Consider the following 20,239-nt stretch of genomic DNA (forward strand, 5'->3'; position numbering starts at 1 on the left):
ACATCAAACAACTCGATACTGCATGTCTGTCCATCCCCGTATGGATATCTGTATTGTATTTGGTTACATCTCTAACGGATATGTTTCCTTTGTTCTTTAGAGAAGAGCACAACGTAGTGAGGACTGAAAATACTGAACGCAGAGCAGGATGATATTGTTTCATAACCTCAATTTAGCATCTTGTGGCCGCATTAAACTCGGTTGTGCATAAAATACAGTGAATTATGTTCCAGAAGGAGAACAAGCACATAGTCAGAGCACTTCAGCTGCAACGGTCTCTAGGCCTTACACTTAGATCTCGTCGGTCAGCACTTTTCAGCTCATGCTGCTTGAGGTTTTATTCAATCGGTTCTGCTTCTTTGTTACTGTTAGGAGCTGCTTTTTTACCGTGAGACGCACATTAACACAGTGATACAGTATGAGAAAGGGGGCGTCACTCGGTCCAGGGTCGATTCTCGTTTCACACTGAGTGTTCCTGGGATATTGAAGCCAGATTCAAAACCCAGCCCAGGATCAAGCACTTAGTGAAAGTGAGTGAGTCAGAGTCGGACCTGAGTGAATTAGTGTCAGAATACGACGCTAACGTCTTTTATTTTCCATACTGATATATTTTCAATGGAAAGTTTGAGGCTTCCGTTTTCTCACATCTGTACAGAAAACAACCTTAAACATATTCAACAAATATATCTCTTTTTTAAACTAATATAAGATCTTTTTAATAAAAGTGATATAATAAATCTGAAATTGTCTCCCACAGTATTAGCAGATGATTTTGTTTCAGAATTTTATTTCTAGAAAGAAGGAAACGATCAGCCGGTAGAAAAGAGTGAGTGTGAAATGAGTAAACATGTAAGTAATAGTTTAAATTGTCTCGCAGTGAGAAATAAATATGAGATAACTTTCCTTTGTTAAGAAAACATCGTGATATGGTAATAACCACTTTAATGTCAGTATTAATGGTGTGTGCAGTGCTGTGATGCTCAGCATGTTATAGTATAATACCCACAGGTTTATACGTTCCTGTTGTTTATTGGATGCTGTAATCAAGGTAAGGATCTTTAATCCATTCCTGTAGAACATGTAAACATGAGAGATTTCTCATGACATCCTGTTAGTTCTTCACAGAAAACCTTACAAAGCAATGATAAGACAAAGGCAGGAAGCAAAGCTGCAGTTACCTGAATGAAGGTGATGACAGCAGCAAAGTGAGATTGTGTCTGTTCAACAAGAATGAGGACGGAGAGGATGAGACATTTTAAACAGCATCCTATCAGGAGTGTGAGATAACAAATATTCATTCATTCATCTTCTACCGCTTATCCGAACTTCTCGGGTCACGGGGAGCCTGTGCCTATCTCAGGCGTCATCGGGCATCGAGGCAGGATACACCCTGGACGGAGTGCCAACCCATCACAGGGCACAGACACACTCTCATTCACTCACACACTCACACACTACGGACAATTTTCCAGAGATGCCAATCAACCTACCATGCATGTCTTTGGACCGGGGGAGGAAACCGGAGTACCTGGAGGAAACCCCCGAGGCACGGGGAGAACATGCAATATATATATATAATATATAATATATAAATCTATAATAATATAGATTTATAATCTATAATAATAGATTTAATAATATATATATCTATATATATAATATATAAATATAAATATATAAATCTATAATGCTACGTACTAACCGCTAAGCCACTGTGCCTCCCCCAGATAACAAATATGAATACATGGAATGATCTGTGGCTCGTAAACCGCATATACATTATTATTCAGTACATATAAGTACATGTGCTTTTAAAATGAAGCTGATGCAGTTAAACCTTGCACACGGGCTGTATGAAGCATCAGACACAATCAGCTGTGTGATAGACATGAACACCAGCCTTTTACTTATCACTGAACTCCAAATCAGTTTGTCCTCAGTTTCTCCAAAGCTTGAGCTCTTTACCCACTTTAATGAAGGAGAACTGAATAATGGAGCGTTATCCGAATACAGGTCGATGAATTCTCTATGTATTACACACCATTCATTCTGCCTGCAGGAATTATTTATTTATTTATATACATGTACATTATTTACACCAGATTATGTGCACAGAGATTAGGTGACATTTTGCTCCTTGTGTGTGTGTGTGTGTGTGTGAGTTTGTGTGTGTGTGTGTGTGTGTGTGTTTAAAACATACAATTACCTGTCATTTTGTGCCAAATGGCAAAAGCAGAGCGCCTGAGAGGATGAGCACGCCTACATCCCTGAAATTACAAACCACACACTGATAGTTGAGGAGTGCCAGTCAGAGCTGTGTGTGTGTGAGTGTGTGTGTGTGTGTGTGTGTGTGTGTGTGTGTGTGTGTGTGTGTGTGTGTGTGTGTGTGTGTGTGTGTGTGTGTGTGTGTGTGTGTGTGTGTGTAAAATGAGAAATCATGAGGACAGTGTTCCACAGAGGCACGGCAGATTCTAATGGAATCACAGCTGGCAGGAGTAGAAGCCCTTAGCGCTTCATACTCTGACTCAATTATACACCCAACCCATGCAACATGGAGGCTTCCCGCAGCCTCTTCAGCAAATTATTTATTTTCAGTTTTACTCAAAAGAACTCAGTCAGACGAAAAGGGAAAATGGGATTTCAAGATCCTAGCATGCAATTCTTAATAAAACAGCACCAGGAATAGAAGACTGTTGTTTCATGGGATATATTAGACTAAAAATAGCTTTCACATGTACAAAAATAAAGATAAAAATATAAAGGAAAAGTCTTTACTGTAAGTACATAAAAAATGGCATAAATGTTGTGGATGTGACTGTGATTGTGTTTAGTGTGTGTAGTTATACTGCGTGTGTGTTCCAGAAAATTCTCCTTCTTCAGCATGCATAATGAAATGGAAGCATGTTATTGTACATTATAGACATGAAAGGAGGAGCTGTTTTCCCTCACACTTGTGCTCAGGATATTGTGATTCATTGTTGTTGTTTTTTCAATGAAATGCCTGCTGCTACGATCCCACAGCAGTTCAAAGTCTTTCAGTAGGTTCATCAGGGTCAGGAAACAAATGACTGTGAGAAGAAAAAAACAAACAAAATACAACAATGGTGGAGCTGATGTAGTAAATCCCCAAGGAGGTCAGACTGAACATGGCACCTCCCCGCGCTGGAGTCGTGATGGTGCTTGGCAACGTTTTCTCCCTGCAACAGACCTGAAGAATCATCACTCATCAAAACAAACTTTTAAACGTCAGAGTTAATTTACTGAGAAACGAAGATTGTTTATACTGTGATGGGAGATAATGAGGGTAGATCTATCCATGCACCAAGTAAAGGAAAGTTCTGAAATAACCCTGACATTCAAAGTCCAGGCTCCTTCAGATTTATGATAGATAGGTTGGAAAATATTCGTGCAGTGAATGCTGGAAGTCCCTGGCAGGGACGGCATGTTTTAGAGGGCTCGTGATGGAGAGGCAGTAGATTTGAAGCCTGATTTAAAATGATCTCAGTTAAAATGATCACGCTGTGAGCCATAGGATGATCATATCCTAAATAAGACTTTGCCTTAACTTTCACATTAGCTTTGTTGGATTAACCAGACATTCTGTGTTGTATTTTTACAACATATTGTACTTGAAAAAGCATGATGTAATCCATAATTTCTGTTTTCTTTTACTGCTTATGGAGTGTATTGGGTTATTCTTTGTCTTAATACAGAGCACAGTCTGGCGGATCTGAATGCTGAATGCTCTTGAAGACGGTGCCTGACCCTGCTGTATACACCATGTGCTGCTGTGATTGTTATTAGACCTTAATGGCTCATAAAGGAGCAGCAGTTAGGGGTATATGTGCTCTTCTTTCCATTTCCACCAAATGGTGCATTGCTCCAGCATTAACAAAGCACACGATAATGTACCTCTGACCTATTTAAATAAAAAGAGAAAGTGAGAGAGAGAGAGAGAGAGAGAGAGACAGTCAAACACACACATACAGAGAGAGAAAGAGAGAGAGAGAAAGAGAGAGAGAGAGAGAGAGAGAGAGAGAGAGAGAGAGAGAGAGAGAGAGAGAGAGAGAGAGAGAGAGAGAGTCAAGCACACACATACAGAGAGAGAGAGAGAGAGAGAGAGAGAGAGAGAGAGAGAGAGAGAGAGAGAGAGAGAGAGAGAGAGAGAGAGAGAGAGAGATTTGGAAAAGACTCCTTAATGCACAACAGTGATTTGTGCACTCTCACTGGAGCCTTATGTATCCCTGAGTGTGTGAGTGTGAGTGTGAGTGTGAGTGTGTGTGTGGTGTGTGTGTGTGTGTGTGTGTGTGTGTGTGTGTGTGTGTGTGTGTGTGTGTGTGTGTGTGTGTGTGTGTGTGTGTGTGTGTGCGTGTGTGTGTGTGTATGTATGCATGTATGTATGTATGTATGTATGTATGTATGTATGTTTATATTAATATATCATGCCACTTAAATGAAAATTTCATTCAGTCTGGTTCCTCTCAAGGTTTCTAATATCATCTTGGGGATTTTTCTTTTACCTCTGACTCATTATGAATAAATTTAATTGGGTATAAATCTATAATGCTGCATTGTATTAATGTTCATTGTCAGCTATATCATTAAAATGTAATTGGATTGAATTAAAATGAATTGAGCTTCTGTAACCTACTTGTCAGCTCCATCAGTTAGGCCATTCTGTGACTTAACATGGCATTTCTCCTACACAACTGTCACTTAATGGATGTTTTTTTAGCACCATTATGTGTAAACTCTAGAGACTGTTGTGTGTGAAAATCCCAGGAGGTCGGCTTAAAGGCTTAGACCAACAACAATTCCAAGCTTGTGGTTTAAACCTTTAAAGTGAACATTAACTGAAGCTCTTGACTTGTATCTGCATGAAACTGGATAAAAACTTCAACCAGAGGATATTTTTCACTTAATAATAATATCTCTATCACACTCCCACTTTTAAAAATATATCTTACAATAGAATTAGTTTAGATTACAATAGAATTAGTTGTCCTATCGTCTTCTCTTCAGCGGAAAAGGTTTGTAGAGCGATCATGGGGCAGCGTGATTCCTGTCCCAATTGGCCTCTATTGATGAGCACTTGTTGCAGTTCCTATGTATGACCACTTGGTGCAATAATAACTCTATGGAGTTAAATGGGGCAGTGAGCAACATATTGAATTGAATTAAAAATGTATAAGTTGTGAATGAGAACTTTATGAAGATTAATGATGATCTATATGGTCATGGATCTGCTGAACGCTTCCCATATGGACGAGCTGCTACTGACCGACCTTTCGCTGTCCGTGGTGCTGAAATTTAAAGCGCTTTGTTTGACTGCTGCTGCTTCTGCGACTTGGACAACTTTCCAAAAATCCACAAAGCCAAAAGAATTAAAAATAAGTGCAAGAAAAGAAACAGGAAAAAAAACAGCAAGACAACGATCCAGAAGCTAAAACAGTGTGATCTCCTAAATAGGACGCCCACTGGATTTACAAAACACATTTAGAACGAATAAATAAATAAATAAATAAATAAATAAATAAATATCAAAGCATGCAAAGATCAGAGATTCACACTCGTTCGTGTGCGTGAGACTGCATCCGGCCAGCCTACTCCTTTAAGATGATGTAATTCTTCATAAGCTATTATGTTTTTTCTTCCCTCCTAAACCGCTGAGGCAACATCAGCTAAGGCTTTTTCCCCCTTCCCTTTCTTTTCTATTTTTTTTTTTAGACTGGCACCACCCTGAGCGGGAAAAGGGAGCTCAATGCGCGCTCTCGCACTTCTCCACAGTGGGCGCGGGCACGCCCGTAGGTCGTAGGAAGAGAGAGAGAGAGAGAGAGAGAGAGAGAGAGAGAGAGAGAGAGAGAGAGAGAGAGAGAGAGAGAGAGAGAGAGATGCGAGAAAAAGAGGCGATGGAGAGATTCTGCTGAAGCACATGAGAAGCATCATGTCGAACAGAGTGATGCTGCTGGCTCTCGCCCCTCCGGACACACCGTGAGTACACCGAGCTCCATCTGTAACTTCCAACACCGGCACGTCGCCAGCATTCGGGTTTCTGCTCAAAAGTTTCATCAGCCGTTTGGTGGAGTTATATATAACCGGACTTAATGGTGTTGGTTATTTTTTACCTTTACTTACGGATGATTCCTGTGTCCCTGAGTGCACGAGCGAGCGAGTCGGTTGTACCTTCCTCATTTTGTGCTCAGACGTCCGTGTAGCTGTAGCTCAACCTCTCCTAAAGCTCTACTCAAGCTCTCCTGAAGCTATTGCTTTATCTCAGCTCTGTGGTCCATTTTACCTTCACCGTTGTTTGAGCGTAAGAGCAGACATTTTCTTTAAAACTAAACATTTCTGGGAGGAGTCAGATTTGAGTCAATTGCAATTGCTTCTTGATGATGAAGATTCTGGTGATAAAGATTGCATTCATGTGACAGCTTGCTGGAAGAAACTTTTATATTATTATTATTATTATTATTATTATTATTATTATTATTATTATTATTATTATTATTATTATTATTCCTATCCTGATGACCGAAACTATGTCTCTGAGCGGGAACTGTAGGACTCAGTCCTCTACCAAAGAGCCTTCATGCGCCCTGAACTGCTTTCCAGACGTTCTGGAGCTGAACGTGGGGGGTCAGGTGTACTACACGCGCCACGCCACGCTCGTGAGCCATCCCGGTTCCCTACTGGGCAAAATATTCTCGCCAAAAAGCAGCGCGGTTCCGGATCTCGCGCGAGACCCCAAGGGTCGGTATTTCATAGACCGTGACGGCTTCCTGTTCCGCTACGTGCTGGACTTCCTGCGGGACAGACAGGTGGTGCTGCCTGATCATTTTCCTGAGAAAGCTCGCCTGAGGAAAGAGGCGGAGTACTTCCAGCTGCCGGACCTGGTGAAGTTGTTAACGCCTGAGGAGGTGAAGCCCAGTCCGGACGAGTGCGCTCACAGCGACTATGAGGACGGCTCGCTGGGAAGCGACCAGCGCGCGTGCCCGCCGCCCTCCCTCGTGCCAGCCGACCGTAAGAGCGGCTTCCTTACGGTGGGCTACCGAGGCTCGTGCACGGCGGGCCGTGAGAACCAGGCGGACTCCAAGTTCCGGCGCGTGCCACGGATCATGGTGTGCGGTCGCATTGCGCTGGCCAAAGAGGTGTTCGGCGAGACGCTTAACGAGAGCCGCGACCCGGACCGTACACCAGAGCGCTACACGTCGCGCTTCTACCTCAAGTTCAAGCAGCTCGAACGCGCCTTTGACGTGCTGTCTGAGTGCGGCTTCCACATGGTGGCGTGCAACTCGTCCCTCACCGCCTCTGTGGTCAGTCAGCAAGCCGACGACAAGATGTGGACCAGTTACACCGAATACGTGTTTTACCGTAAGTTCAACTTACTGCTGTTTAGTGCAAGAATTAGTCTTTTCTCAAGCATTAAACCTGCCTCGGACCATCGGACCTGCGGTGTAAGGCATTATCATATACAATCAATCAATCAATCAATCAATCAATCAATCTATCTATCTATCTATCTATCTATCTATCTATCTATCTATCTATCTATCTATCTATCTATCTATCTATCTATCTCAGAACTTGTCTGTGCTTGACAGCATTGTTTAAAACAATAAATATTGGTACTGTACCTCTACATAAGATATTACACTGAGAAAGTTTTTCAAATCGCAGCTCTTGAGTTGTTGTTATGGAGAATCTGTGATGTTACACTAAATGACAGCTTGCTGCCTATCATGCACGCAACTTTCACCATCACACACACACATACACACACACACACACACACACACACACACACACACACACACACACACACACACACACAGACACACACACACTCATTAAATTATGTAACTATATTATGTGCAAAGTGAAACCCTTCATCTGAAAGAAGGCCTCTCTCTCTCTCTCTCTCTCTCTCTCTCTCTCTCTCTCTCTCTCTCTCTCTCTCTCTCTCTCTCTCTCCTGATCTTTATCTCAGTCATTATCATGCTGAAGTGGAGAAAGATGATGGCTTTTGTAATGGCTCTCAGAATATTTCATGCTGTAAAACACTCCATCCACTCTGCTCAGTGAGCAGCTAATTCCATGTTGTGGCTGTACCACAGGGTAAAATGGAGGAACGCTCGCCATCCTCACTCCTCCTGAGGTTTTCACATTTCACTTGTTAACCCACGTCACCAGACTATTTGGTATCAATTCCATATCTGTCGATGTCTCTGTTAATTAAATTAGCTATGAATAAATGTACAAAACAGTATGACAATAAGTTAAAGTATTATTATTATTATTATTATTATTATTATTATTATTATTATTATTATTATTATTATTATTCACTCACTCACTCACTCAATCATTTTCTACCGCTTTATCCGAACTACCTCGAGTCACGGGGAGCCTGTGCCTATCTCAGGCGTCATTGGGCATCAAGGCAGGATAAACCCTGGATGGAGTGCCAACCCATCGCAGGGCTATTATTATTATTATTATTATTATTATTATTATTATTATTATTATTATTATTAAGTAATATGATCATTTGTAATTCTGTTTGTAATTTGTCTCACTATTCAGTTATTTCATGTTGACGCCTGAGTGGAGGCCATGAGACAAATAAATCTGTCATCATCATCCATCAAACCCAGAATGACATGAGATCAGATCAGTGACGCTACACTCATGACAAATCGATAGTAGACCAGGGCTGGAACATGTTTGGTAGATGATGATAAATGACAAATACATTACCGGGAAATGCTGTTGTAGGTTTGCTGCAGTAAAGTAGCTGATTTTACTTTCATTATTTTATCTTTAATAATACATATGACAATAAGAAATGACTAAATGCTGTGCTATGCTTTATATCGGATGATTGCGGTTCTCTGCTAGTTGGCTGATGTGAGCTAACACAGGGCCTCAGTCTAACATCAGACCTCACATTCACTACTTAATATAAGTCCTGGATTACGCTCCGTTCACTCATACAGTGATTTATATCTGTGTAAGTCTCAGGTTGCTGTATTGTTAAGTGGTCAGTAGGTGTTCCTACTACTGGTTGCCATGGTAATAATATTTATCAGTGGGTGGAGCAACAAACATTCCAAATCAGTTTTCTTGATGCTAAAATGAAAGATTCTGGAGACAGTGGAGGTGTTTGAGTATAAAATATCTGCATCATATATCAGATAAAAGAGAAGCAGTGTGTTCTCTATGTCACGGTCCACATGTAAAAGTGTTGATACTCCGTATTATCACTCCGTCACTAGTCGCTGCACTGAGTCACTCCATATTTGCGTAAAGTTAAGCTGTGGTTGCTTCCTTGGACAAGCCCTCACCTAGTTGTCGCTCATCTCACTATAAGAAAGTTGCAGCTCTCAGTGAGAATGAATCTCCTCGTGCTTTGTCACTGCGAGTCTCACCATAAGACATTTATAGTCCTAAATATTTTAGCTCTAGCATAATAGCATAATGTGCTAATCTCCTGAGGCAGTATATCTAACCCTGAACATTTAATTCAGCTTTAGCAGACTCTTCTGTTAACCCTGCACATCTCTTGCAGCTCATGTTTTGTTTTTTTATTTAATTCTATCTCCCCAATCTGCAGTAGTGTTTATTAGAAATAGGTGTATTTTAAATCCAGAGCTAATGAAATCAGTGGTCCTCCCTTTCCATTCTTCTTCTATTGTTCTTATTGTTCAGTGTAAGACTCGTTCTCCAGCAGACATTTCTGTTTACCACCTTGTTGTATGGTTAGAAGGGTTGATAATCCATCACTGGGTTTGACGTTCAGAGGACCTGCAGTCGTGTCTCCAACAAGAATCGTAAAATCATGTCATTTTCTCTTTCAATGTCACAGCAGTCGTCTCCTACCTTCCAGCAACAGTTCTGTTCTGTTTTGTCGTCTTTATGTCATTATCAGCTCCATGTGCTTCCCTTTATGATGAAAATGGTAACCAGAGTCTGTTTCTACAGAACAGTGAGTCACTGCAGTCATTTCCATCTATTTCTCCTCAAACTATTTTCATTTGCCAATTTTTAAAGTTGCTGTATGTTTAAAAGCATTGAAAATCTAATACAGAGGAACGGAAGCACGAGGAACAATAGAGTGACAATTTTCCTGTTAATAAAATAAATAAACAGAGTTCTCTAAACCAGAGCAAGATTTTTCATAAACAAGGACTGTGTTTAATAGAAATGTGTTGGTTTAATAGAAATGTCACTCCAAAACATTCATGTGCCGATATATAAAAATACTGACTTATATATCATTAATATTTTACCATATAATCCAACAATTGCAAACACAAAATAGCATAAAATACTAAATACTCTTTGAATCGATTTTCTTTTCAAAGGATTGTTCCTTTATTTTAGTTCACACTGGTTCCAGGTTGGGGGACACGGTGGCTTAGTGGTTAGCACGTTCGCCTCACACCTCCAGGGTTGTGGGTTCGATTCCCGCCTCCACCTCGTGTGTGTGTGGAGTTTGCATGTTCTCCCCGTGCCTCGGGGGTTTCCTCCGGGTACTCCGGTTTCCTCCCCCGGTCCAAAGACATGCATGGTAGGTTGATTGGCATCTCTGGGAAATTGTGAGGTCTGATTCGGTGAGTTTTGACCTCTTGTTATTATTAAGGTGAATTTACAGTGAAGGTTAGGATTAAATGTCTCATTAAGTTGTTTAAAAAGAGGTCCAACCGCCATATTACAGTCAGAGCTTTGAGCCATGCAAATTTCCATCATTAAAAAACAGTCACTTCTGCTATTAGGCCATGAAAACCCTTTTTAATTGTGTCATCTTTAGCAGTGATCTGCATGCCTTGGAGCTGGAGGGATAATTGTATGAACTGCCTGTTTCTCTCACTAAGTGGAGGTCTGTAGAGTTAATATGCAAGACGCTTTACATGCGGCTGTGACTTTTAGCAAACAAGGCCGACAGTTATCAAAATTCATCATCCCTGAATCTCATTTTAACTGATTAAGTAAAGTTCTAGTCTGTCAGATCTCTGCACAGCTCTTCTTTAATCATCTAGCAGTTGTCATGATGTGTCTGAAATGTTAGCATATCGAACAGTCTGACTGATTCATCCGCATGGGCGAGCTTTTAAAATATAACACCATTCAAAATATTCTGAATGAATATTAACGATATTCAAAATGAACATGCCGATGGAACTGATGATGTTTAACGTGTGTATAATCGTCCGGATATCTATGAGTGCTAACTATTGTGTCAATAATAATACGGAGCGTCCCACAAGTCCGACGTCAGAGGGTTAATGTACTGTATGCTTTAATATTATTTACAGACTATGATATATCTTAGAGAGGAAAAATAAATCCATGATGAATAATTCTAGCCTAGGAAGTTGAAATGATAGAAAAGAAGAGAACATATTGTATGGTGTCTGGAAAATAAAGCTTTTGTTTATTGTTTTGTTTTTTCTTTTATGATGCTGGACTTACGAGACAACGCTGTATAATCACCTCCAGGTTTGTTATCTTCTTTTCCTTTTATTCTTTTCTCTGTGCCTTTCTTACGGAGTCGAATCTTTTCATGTTTGAGCTCTCTTCCCATCTGCGAGCGTCTCAGTTTCTCTTTGAACTGTGTCACAGAGCCAAATTGTTTTCTCTGCTTGTGAAGTCAGACAGAAAGCACACAGCTGCCCGTGCTCACACACGGCTTTACCTAATTGGCTTGCAAGACGTTAAATAGAAAAAAAGAGTAAATGAAATTCAGTTCAAGAAAACAGGGTCTCGCTGAGCTCAGGGGCTTGTTGCTTCGTTAAATTCCACCTATATACCAGACCAGAGTCGTTTTAGTGCTACTACATTGTTATAGGAGTTAGTCTTATGCCCCTTTTCCCCCGAGGCAGTTTGAGTTCAGGTTCGGAGCCTAATTTAGAACCAGTTCTTTCTTTTTCGACGCCCAAAGCACCGGCTCTGAACCAGGAAAAGTGGTTCTTCAGTAGCACCAAAACGTTGCTGCTCTAGACTTAAGAACGGCTTGCGTCAGGGGCTGTGGGCGGGGCTGTGGGCGGGGCTACTGGTAGCGCATTTGATAATGTACAAAATATGATCAATTATCAGCACACATGATAGTAGGTAGCTACATGCTAAGGCTAACTTTTTTCTGTGTTAATGATAAAATAACGTTACGTACTTACTCGATCACAACCTCCGTTTATACAGATTACACGGAGCCGCACGTACACGTCGGATTCGCCGCGTTTGGGTGTTAATGTAGGTTCACAAAGCCATGAGCAGTAACAGTAAAGCAACATCCGCCATTGTTGTTGTTGTGTTTGTGTTTGTCGCTGCTGCGCTAACGTCGCTGTGTAACGTGACACGTATACAGTGACGTCACACTCGGCTCTGTGATGCTCTCTAACCGATGGAAAGGCAAACCGGTTCTTAGAAGGTTCACCAGTGGAACCAATTCTGATCCAGCACCAGCACTGAACCAGCACCCGGTTCTTTTTGGTGGAAAAGGGGCACTGGTGCACATTCACACCTGTTAGTTCTGTTATTGAGTCCAAATCTGAGCAGTGTTGTTTTCTCACTGCAGGTAATTATCTTTTATTCATTGGTCAGCAATACAATGATGGAAAAAGTAAATAATCCGTCACTGAGTGTGAGTAAAAGAAATATATGAATACAACATACAAAGGATCGGTATATTGTACATCTCTGTCCTGGCTCAGGAACACAAAACACATGACATAGTGGACGTGGTGTCTCTGTGGGGAAGGGGATGGAATACTAATTGTAATACTTATTAGAATAAAAAACCCTCAACACTCAGTTACTCATCTGTATAAATGTAAGTCTGCCAAATGCTGGAAATGTAACATAGGTGTGTTTGGTTCACTTCCTGCTTCCTGCTTGGTCACACTTTTTGACTCGAATCTAACCGTGCTAGAGTTTAATTAGAAGCAGACCGAGAACAGCTCCCAGCTTTCAGACGGTCACGGAGAGGTTATTTTGGTCCACACCAGAGTGTGTGTGCTGGATCACTTGCATAAAAAACACATCCATGAGGAAAACACACCAAGGTTTGATTCAAACAGAATAAACATGGCGTGTGAAAGCGGCCTGATGTCTGATGCGCTACAGAGCACAGAATTCCTCAAGATCCAAAGGAATGATCGCTTTATTGTTGGACTTTTTTTTTTTTTTACATTCTATAGAGCCTAAAATGGATCTTATCACTTGTTATATACAGTACGAAACTCCAGTGGTTCTTTATAAGGCTTCAATGAGGAACCTTTAATCCATGTTTGATAGTTCTACAATCATTTATTATATTAACCGACATTATTATTATTAATATGTAAATTTAGAGAAGAAAACACTAAGCCAGTTTAAACAGCACAAATTTATTTCAGCTAAATAAACTACATTAATATTTTCCAACAAAAACCTTTCTCTGCCAAAACGTGTTCCTCATTGAGAATGAACATCTGCCACATAGACACGAGCAAGGACGAGGTTACGGAATGTGTTTGGAGCAAATAAATGACATGCTTGTAAAGTATTTACTGTTTTTTCTGTTTTGCTGCCTTTTCAAATGTCTGGTAGCTCATGAGGTTGGATTTGTGCTGGGATGTGTGGGAAAACATGATGATACCATGTTCTTTAACCTTGATGCCTCCTACTCAAAAAAGCAAAACAAAACTGAACAAAATGCAGTTCTGAGACACACAAAAAAAGGAGCTGTGATTATTTAGACTCAAAAATTCAGTTGAAACGATGACAATGGGCCTGATAATCATATAATCTGCATGGACATAATGTTTGGGTTGTACTTTGGAATTTAAGCTGTATATTTCTGTGATATTTCCAATGTTTAGCAGACGTTCTTATCCAGAGAGAAACACATCCTCATGCTAGTTCTCACAATCATGGACTAATGACTAAGGGCTTCATCCAGAACAGCTTATCCGAGCCTGTGCCTATCTCAGGCGTCATCGGGCATCGAGGCAGGATACACCCTGGACGGAGTGCCAACCCATCACAGGGCACACACACACACACTCTCATTCACTCACACACACACACACACTACGGACAATTTTCCAGAGATGCCAAACAACCTACCATGCATGTCTTTGGACCGGGGGAGGAAACCGGAGTACCCGGAGGAAACCCCCGAGGCACAGGGAGAACATGCAAACTCCACACACACAAGGTGGAGGTGGGAATCGAACCCCCGACCCTGGTGTTGTGAGGCGAACGTGTTAACCACTTAGCCACCGTGTCCCCCCATGAAGCATTTTATTATTATTAAATTAAATTATTAAATTATTAAGTGTTTTATAATTATTTTGTATTTATTGTCTCAGGGACAGTTTGTAGCTTGTGCATTTAGATTTGTTTGGTTTTTAATAATTAAAGTGGGACGGTTATTTTAAAGAGCTTATTATTTTGGGGACATTATCATTCTCCTGTAGCCGGGGACCTTTGATTGTGGTCAGTGTGGACAGTGGAGCCTTTGAAGGGCATAAGACAAAGTCATGTTCATATGTTTGTGGCTGTAATCCCTAACACACCTGATCCAGCTCATCAGCTCATTTTCAAGCCCTGCATGAGTCAGAAGTGTTGGCATCTGGGAAACTGATACCGTGCAAGCTGCTGTGTTTCCAGGACCGGGGTTAGAAAGCCTCCATCGTCTTCTGTAGCTGTCTTCAGTAGCTGAAAGCCTCCATCGTCTTCTGTAGCTGTCTTCAGTAGCTGAAAGCCTCCATCGTCTTCTGTAGCTGTCTTCTGTAGCTGAAAGCCTCCATCGTCTTCTGTAGCTGACTTTGTGTGGCTGAATGATTGTAGAGGAATCTGTGCTATCGCTATACAAACTTATCTCTACACATCTTTACATTGGTAGAGTTGAATCTGCTGGACCGGTGTTGTTCAAATCCATCTGCTCTCTGTGAGCTAATACTCGATTGTCTTTTCTCTGTCACATAGATTTCTTTTCCAAGGTGAAAACAGCAGCTCAAAGGACACCACCGGACAGAATCAGACAGTTAGTGATGTGCAGAAAAAGTCTTCATTTGTCAACGTCCTGACGTTTATCTTGTGCCTTGACCTTATCCAGTGCCTTGTCTGAGCCTCAAAATACAAAATCTTCTTCAAGACAAGGCCCATTTACACAAACTTCAGCTTCCGTCTGCCACAATTCCCCACAAGACAGGCGTTGGCTCTGCTCCTTGTGCTGGAGTTCCTTAAAGCTTCTCTTTCTCTCTATCTGAGTTATCAGTCTCAATTATGGCCTATTTGATAATCTAACCCGAACCCGAACCCGAACCTTAACCGTAGTTTTTGGTTGTTTATTTGTTTTCTAAAATAAATCTACCTGTATGACTGTTTTGTCCTTCATAGGTTTGCTCTTTTTTTGAAAGAGGGCGTTTTTCCGAGACCTCCGGAAACACGCCCACTTTACGTCATGGTAACGAAACCCCTGGAATTTAGTGAATGCCGTCATTGTTCATGTAGTACACATGAAAGATATGGAGGATATTTTTGACGAAACAATCTCCATTGCATCTGGACAGGAGTCACGGGGAGAACATGCAAACTCCACACACACACACACACACACACACACACACACACACACACAAGGTGGAGGTGGGAATCGAACCCCCAACCCTGGAGGTGTGAGGTGAACGTGCTAACCACTAAGCCAGTTTTATACTCAGAGTTTCTATAAGATAAAGTCTACATTTCCCTCAGGCAGATGTTCTGCAGTCGCCCACTCCAGATCTAATAAATATGACCAATTCTTTCTCCACTAAAACCTTAAATGATGTCATATCAAGCCACATAAACACTGGGGTTTACTGAAATTAATTAATTAAATCCTCTTGTCATTTTTACCACTCATTACATTCCTGTACTGCTCAGAAAATACCCACAGTTTAACCCCACATCCCCCATCAGTAACAGTCTCAGTGGTGCTAGAGAACATTATGGGAGTTTCCTTAACCATCTGTTATCTCTCTGTGAAGAGATTCACTGAACCACACACACTTCATGGAAGAGTCATTTAATGAGAAAGTGCTTTATCCTGCTATCTGCCATGATATTTAGCTGAGAAAAAAAATATAAAGAGTTACTGAAATGTTGTCATAAATAGCTATGTGTAAAAGGGCCACATTACGGTAACAGGGACCACCGATTATTTTAATTATTATTTTAATACATCTGTTTAAAATCGGCACAGTTGCTTAGTGTTTAGCACGTTTGCCTCACACCTCCCTCCAGGGTCAGGGGTTCGATTCTCACCTCCGCCTTGTGTGTGTGGAGTCTGCATGTTCTCCCCGTGCCTCGGGGGTTTCCTCCGGGTACTCCGGTTTCCTCCCCCGGTCCAAAGACATGCATGGTAGGTTGATTGGCATCTCTGGAAAATTGTCCGTAGTGTGTGTGTGTGTGTGAGTGAATGAGAGTGTGTGTGTGCCCTGTGATGGGTTGGCACTCCGTCCAGGGTGTATCCTGCCTCGATGCCCGATGATGCCTGAGGTAGGCACAGGCTCCCCGTGACCCGAGAACTTCGGATAAGCGGTAGAAGATGAGTGAGTGAGTAAGTGTTTAAAACCGGACAACTGGACTGACACGATATCCAGGACAACCTTGGAACAATTTAAAACCATTAGAACGTCTTTAAAATTATATTAACGAAATATGAGATGAGATCAGAAACCAGACTGCAGGCCGGTTGGGCCAATGAAGTGAAATCACAGTCACAGAGCTCAGGACTAACGAGAAAATGCATATATCTGTAAATAAATCAAGAAGAATTTGTTCAACTCAATTTTGGAAACAGTAATATCTTTTATTTCCACTTTATTAGGTACACCTTTGGGGTCTGTTTACACCCGGTCACTTCGTGTGTTGTCTCTGATCCGATTTGTTAAAACTGTCCCATTTACATCAGGCCACATAAACGCGTCTCGGCGAATCGGATATCGATCCGATCTTTCTACTCCCGCCCAAAATGCTAATATATTTTACCTCATTTCCGGGGTAATTGAAGTGGAACATGTTTTCGTGAGTCACCTGCGAGTGACGTACTTCCGTTTGGGAGGAGTTTAGCGCTGACATATGTGGCTTGAACAACCACATTCATTTACACCTGTCCAGTTTCATCTGTAACGCGTCCCAGACCACCTCCTGAAGGGGTTTGTACCATCGGATTTACTATATATCCGTCTCCAAACCGTTTCAGAGGGCATTTAGACCTGGTCTTTTTACCATCGGGTAGATATCGGATCACAGAAAACACAGGAAGTGACCAGGTGTAAAAAGCCCCTTTAACAGATTCAAGGTAATTTGTGCCAAATGTGTCCTGATTAAACCTGAAACCAGGTTTTGTGCTGATAGTCTACCTCCAACTGTGACAAGAACGTGCCAAGAAACACGATGCTTTCTAAGATAACAAACCAGAGTCTTCCTCAGATGCCAGAGTTTAATGTCTTGACAATTTGAATAGATCTTGTGAAATAGTTCGCTGAAGCAGACAATGAAACAAATTGATTATGCCCAAAACCTCTGATGGTCCAGCTGTGATCTAGTGGAGCTCTGGTGGAGTTATCCAGTTCATCTTCTTCCCCACACACCATTAGGAGAGAATCTGCTTCCTTGCTTCAAATGACATCTTTAGTTTAATCACATTTGTAACCCCATGGAGGCAGCTGTATCTTCCTCTACTGTGACTTACTGCTTTAAATCTCAGGCATGTTTCAGAGAGTAAAGTGAGCTTCTGTACGGTTCTGATTGCAGTGGAAAGGGAAACATTTCTCGTACAGATCTCTGCTGGCTCACAGACGAGCGACCAAACCGAGCTTTGTGTAAGAAAAGTAAAGGTGTTTAAAGATCTGATGATTTTTGATTGAAACGGTCAATTTAAAAGGCAACGTTCGAAATAAATCAGGCCAACAATCATAAAGCGATTATTCTCAAATCACGATGAACAACTGGTGTGTAAAAAAAATCATATTTTACACCGATGTGTATTAAAATGCCGCCTCATGAATCAAAATCGTGTGGTATCTCGTGGCAGCCCGAGGCAGGAAGCGTGTTCAGTCGCAGTGTGTCAGTGTGAACGCTTCTTGTCTGATAGACTTTTGATTTCTTTGTCTCTGTAGCTCTTGCAAACCTGCTCAGTAAACTAAAAGCTGCTTATAATGAAAATCACAGAAATAATGACACACAGGATTATAAATTTGCATATTGAATAAATAGGACATGATTGTGTGGACAAGCTCGAATGCCTCCGATTCTGGGCAACTGTACCGTTTTACATCCAGACTCAGTGATGCTGTAGGTCTCTGTGCCGCTGTGACGTGACTGTCAGAGCTCCTCATCCATATCCGGCAGAACCTCGACCCTTCAACCAGAGGACACTTCCACAATAGGCCTGAAGGCACAACACGTCCATTATAAAAATAAACAGGATCTCATTATATCTTCTCTCTTCTTAGAAACAGTTATTCTTTGGACAGTTTCTCGCTTATTATTTCCGTCAGACTAACAGAATATGAACTTTTTGCTTTAGTTCACAAATTGAAGCTGAAATAAGGGCAACATTTGTTAAAGGGTTTGTGAGACGGGCTGTGGCAGAAATATGGCAAAATCTGGTTTAAATTCTGTACGTGTTGCATGATTTAGTCCTTTAGTACTGAACCCTGGTGTGTGTAGCTCCTGGTTGTGGTTCCTTCGGCGGTGAGGTGAAGTTACCTAAACCGCTTGCTTTGTGTTCAAGTGACTGTTGTATTTAGATCTTAGTGAACTGGACTCCCAAATGGACCTGGCGAAGCAACTGATAGGTGAAAAAGTGATCTCAGAGAAATCAAGAATGATGAAACCGTCTGTAAACAGCTGTCTAAAACACGTCTCAATCATTTCAGAGGATCGGTACAGCAGACCTGACGAGTCCTGAGCTACTCCCTCGCTCTCTTTCATGCTTTCATACAGTATGTGGATTTGTCACACTCACAGTAGACAAGATTCACTTTAACCTCTCTTTTCTTTAAGCCCCAGATGTGTGGATAAGGTTGTTCTGGTTTTTCTGCATTCGTCATGTTTAAAAGAACATTGTTGCTGACAGTAGACAGATGTCCTTAACCTTATTCCGTGTTCCTGATACAGTCTTACATGGAACAGATCTGCTTACCTCATCTTCCAGATTACACTCGGCCCTGAATACGGAGCTCAGACACGTTATTAAGCAAATGTAACAACCAGCTACTCTTTATTTAAAGGAGCAATGTCTATAATTTAACTAATATATGATGTAAATACAATAAACAGATCCTGTGGGAAAGTTTGGGATTGATTTGAACTGAATATGTTTAGTGGGTCACGGTGGCTTAGTGGTTAGCACGTTCTCCTCACACCTCCAGGGTCGGGGGTTCGATTCCCACCTCCACCTTGTGTGTGTGGAGTTTGCATGTTCTCCCCGTGCCTCGGGGGTTTCCTCCGGGTACTCCGGTTTCCTCCCCCGGTCCAAAGACATGCATGGTAGGTTGATTGGCATCTGTTTAGAAAATAAGTTACTGAGAGTTTTCTCATAATCTTAGGGTTAGGAGTCAGACTCAGACCCGACCCGAGACAAAGCTGAAAAAATTAGACCCGAGTCCGACCCGACCCGTTGGCAATTTTTTTAACCCGACTGGACCCGATTGTTGCATCACTCTACACTAAAGTAACCACTACAAAGTGGATTCAAAATTGATTGACAGCTTTGTTTCAAGGTAAATTAGCTTACCGCCAGTCACACGTCACCAGCCACATGTCACAAGCGGTCCTGGCAAACAGAGGAGAGGTTGGAAAATGACTCGAGTCGATGATCACACACGAGATACAGTAGTTCGGGTCTTCTCGGGTCCGTTCGGTAAAAACACACTCACTCACTCATTCATTCATTCATTCATTCATTTCCTACCGCTTTATCCGAACTTCTCGGGTCACGGGGAGCCTGTGCCTATCTCATCGAGGCAGGATACACCCTGGACGGAGTGCCAACCCATCACAGGGCACACACACACTCTCATTCACACACACACACACACACTCTCATTCACTCACACAGTCACACACTACGGACAATTTTCCAGAGATGCCAATCAACCTACCATGCATGTCTTTGGACCAGGGGAGGAAACCGGAGTACCCGGAGGAAACCCCCGAGGCACGGGGAGAACATGCAAACTCCACACACACAAGGCGGAGGCGG

General features: G+C 41.7%; 1 protein-coding gene across 2 annotated transcripts in view; it reads left to right on the plus strand.

Moving 5' to 3' along the window:
* Window positions 1-5,609: 5,609 nt before the first annotated feature.
* kctd16b (potassium channel tetramerization domain containing 16b) overlaps window positions 5,610-20,239 on the plus strand; it is a 36,161-nt gene continuing 21,531 nt past the window's right edge. Inside the window, exon 1 of one of the 2 annotated variants that reach the window (XM_027154233.2) lies at window positions 5,610-7,371. In XM_027154233.2, the coding sequence (XP_027010034.1) occupies window positions 6,528-7,371 (844 nt within the window). In that variant the 5' untranslated portion in view covers window positions 5,610-6,527. The remainder of the gene's footprint in view (window positions 7,372-20,239) is intronic. The other variant, XM_027154231.2, reaches the window with a different exon arrangement.

The sequence above is a fragment of the Tachysurus fulvidraco genome, chromosome 21, assembly GCF_022655615.1.
Source record: "Tachysurus fulvidraco isolate hzauxx_2018 chromosome 21, HZAU_PFXX_2.0, whole genome shotgun sequence".
NCBI classification, from domain to species: domain Eukaryota; kingdom Metazoa; phylum Chordata; class Actinopteri; order Siluriformes; family Bagridae; genus Tachysurus; species Tachysurus fulvidraco.